Raw genomic sequence first — 2,888 nt, 5'->3', positions numbered from 1 at the left:
TTTATTTCAAAATATTATTAGACAAAAAGCGTTAATAAAATATTGTCTAACATCAACAGGTCATCGAATAACCTAATGACAACGTCCACATGGTGTAGAAGCGCATGATATTTAGAACATCAGTGGTGTTTGTATGTTTTCAGTGTGTATATTCTGCAGCTGTTTGTGGATGAGTTATAAATAAAGGAATAAATAATGAAATTAATTAAATTAAAATTCAGCCTTGTGTACACTCATTACATTATTGCCGTAAAAGGAACAACCGAATTAAAACTATTGTGATTTCTAACCTTTATAGACATGGTTGCTTTACAACAGTTTATTTCAAAATTAATTAGGTTATTATTTATTTATTTATTTATTTATTTATTTATTTATTTATTTACTATTATGGTTGTTGTATCTGGTGGCTATAGAGTTATATTTTTATTAAATAAATGAATAAATAGATAAATAAAATCTACTAACCAGTCAAATGTGTTCCCTAATTAATTAACTGATAGAAAAGATAATTGTCTTCTTGAGGATTAAGAGGCTGAGGGCGTAAACAAGGTGGGCGTGGCTTTTCCGTAGGTGCGCTGCTTCTGTCTCTGCTCATCGCTGATTGGCTGGCGTGGCCCGTTAATGGCACGCGACTGTCTATGTCCCTATAAAAGGTCTTCGCGTGCCGGCTTTTCAGAAACCGCAAAAAAAAGGATGGAGACCGTGCTGGATCCGTTTTCAGGCTTGGACTCTTTCTCCTCCGCGTATTTCGACGACGATGATTTCTTCACCGAGCGATGCTCGCGCGAGCACATGGACGCGGACGACTTCTTGGACGACGACGTCGACTTCCTCGCGAGCCAAATCCAAGAGTACTACGAGGACTGCCGCGCGCGCGATGACGACTACGGCTGCGACGTGGGTCGCTTCTCTTCCTCTTCTTCCTCTTCTTCTTCCTCGTCGTACGATGTGTCTGGGTTTTCCCCGCGGCGGGGTGACGGTGCGCTGCAGCTGAAGAGGCGCAGGAGAGCGCGGTCAGAGCAGGAGATGCAGCAGCTGCGCCAGGCCGCCAACGTGCGCGAACGCAGACGCATGCAGTCCATCAACGACGCGTTTGAAGGTCTGCGCTCGCACATCCCCACCCTGCCTTATGAGAAACGCCTTTCCAAAGTAGATACGCTGCGCCTCGCCATCGGCTACATCAACTTCCTGGCTGAACTCGTGCAGTCCGACGCGCCCATCCGGAACTCCAGTCACGAAGCTCTAAACCAGCCCAAAAAAGTCATCATCTGCCACAGAGGGACAAGTAAGATCTGTTCAAACTTTACTACACTTACCATGCAGCTCTTAGGATTAACTGTGATAGCATTTTAATAGAGGTAGCATAATTATTATCAACAATAATAAGTATTATTATTATTATTATTATTATTATTATTGCGCATTAGTGTTAATCCTTTTCTGACTTTTGTATTTCTTCTGACGTGTTAAACTTTTTAGACTCTCTATATTAAGCTTTCTTGTTAATTTTAATGCTCATGATAATTAAAAAAAAAGACATTTTATGCAGAGTGTAGAGAGAATCTGAAGACAGGACAGGATTTAGGTTTAAGACCTTTGTTTAAAAACAGAATACATAAAATTTTCCCTAATCATTTACAAATATCCAGTTATTATTATTATTATTATTATTATTATTATTATTATTATTATTATTATTATTATTATTATTATTACAACTAAATTGTCCTTTTTTTCCTCTCCAGGATCTCCTTCTCCTGATGACCCAGATTACGGCCTGCCCCCTCTGGCCGGTCACTCTTTGTCCTGGACGGATGAGAAACAGCTCCGGGAACAGAACATCATCCGCAGGGCGAAGGTCTGGACCCCGGAGGACCCCCGCAAAGTGCACTTCAAATCCGCGCTCACTAACATCGAGAACGAGCCTCCGTTTGAGCTGGTGGCCTAAATCCCGGTGTTTTACTCGGTGCACGGACTGTGTGGGATTCTCCATTGTGTTTATGTTACTGTGTAAATATTTATTATTATTATTATTATTATTATTATTATTATTATTATTATTATTGCAGCTGTCCAGTCTGGAATTGAACTTAGAGCCTCTGGCAATCACTGTGTAGTGCGTCGTTTATTTAATTATTGCTTGATTGAATTTTCTGATAATATATTTTTTATAATTTAACGTTGATTTCTACGGATGTCCAACGAGACAGAACCTATTTTTTATAAAAATGAAACGTACCGTGTCTCAAATGGTCTATATTTATAATGATGATGAGGATGATGATGATGATGATGAGGATGAGGATGATTCAATAAATTCTCCTATTGATTCATTTAAGCCTGTCTCTGTTTGTTTTTCTCTTTCATTCGAAAACAGCCTGTGATTAGTGATATATAATACATTCAGGTTGGGTAACGACACTAAGTGGACAAAATGATAATATTAAAGCAAATTATAATATTTATTAGTCAGTCTTTCAAACTCAGGATTAACGAATCATTTATTATTTTATCATTAATATTTTAAAATGCTCATATAAAGATCTTTCTGTAATAAAAACACGACCGTATTGACAATCCTATCGTTTCGTGGTGTTGTGTTGGTGAAATTTGAATACTGAAAAATATTGATGTATCAGGGGTTCATTCACACTTTTTTTAAAAAAGTGCTCAAACCAACAAGTGGCGAATTTGAGACCAAATTTTGAAGGTCAATTTATGGTCATGAAGATGTAAGAAAGCTCTCTCAGACTGAGGATCTTTTACTGTGTTAAATAAATGACCTCATTGTAATAGGAGATCGTTTTTAATACCATGAACTTCAACACTGTGACTCTGGAGTTTGTAGGGAATTGTAAATACACTCTTCTCTGCTGTTATTGTTA

At 38.0% G+C, this 2,888-nt stretch overlaps 1 protein-coding gene across 1 annotated transcript; it reads left to right on the top strand.

Annotated features, from left to right (window-relative positions):
- The first annotated feature begins 453 nt into the window (after positions 1–453).
- On the top strand, positions 454–2,301 carry ptf1a (pancreas associated transcription factor 1a). Its single transcript, XM_058418812.1, has 2 exons — positions 454–1,288; positions 1,749–2,301. The coding sequence occupies exons 1-2, from the start codon at positions 625–627 to the stop codon at positions 1,949–1,951; spliced, it is 867 nt and encodes a 288-aa protein (XP_058274795.1). The 5' UTR covers positions 454–624; the 3' UTR covers positions 1,952–2,301.
- Positions 2,302–2,888: the final 587 nt, after the last annotated feature.

This window comes from Hemibagrus wyckioides, linkage group LG20 (genome assembly GCF_019097595.1).
Source record: "Hemibagrus wyckioides isolate EC202008001 linkage group LG20, SWU_Hwy_1.0, whole genome shotgun sequence".
NCBI lineage: Eukaryota > Metazoa > Chordata > Actinopteri > Siluriformes > Bagridae > Hemibagrus > Hemibagrus wyckioides.
Note: the sequence above shows the minus strand (reverse complement) of the source record. Positions and strands in the feature narration are given on the sequence as shown.

Bases quoted from the DNA above. Each gene is read 5' to 3' on its own strand.
- ptf1a (XM_058418812.1), top strand. From the start codon at position 625: ATGGCACGCGACTGTCTATGTCCCTATAAAAGGTCTTCGCGTGCCGGC. The intron at 1,289-1,748 runs GTAAGATCTGTT...TTTCCTCTCCAG, and splicing joins CATCTGCCACAGAGGGACAA to GATCTCCTTCTCCTGATGAC.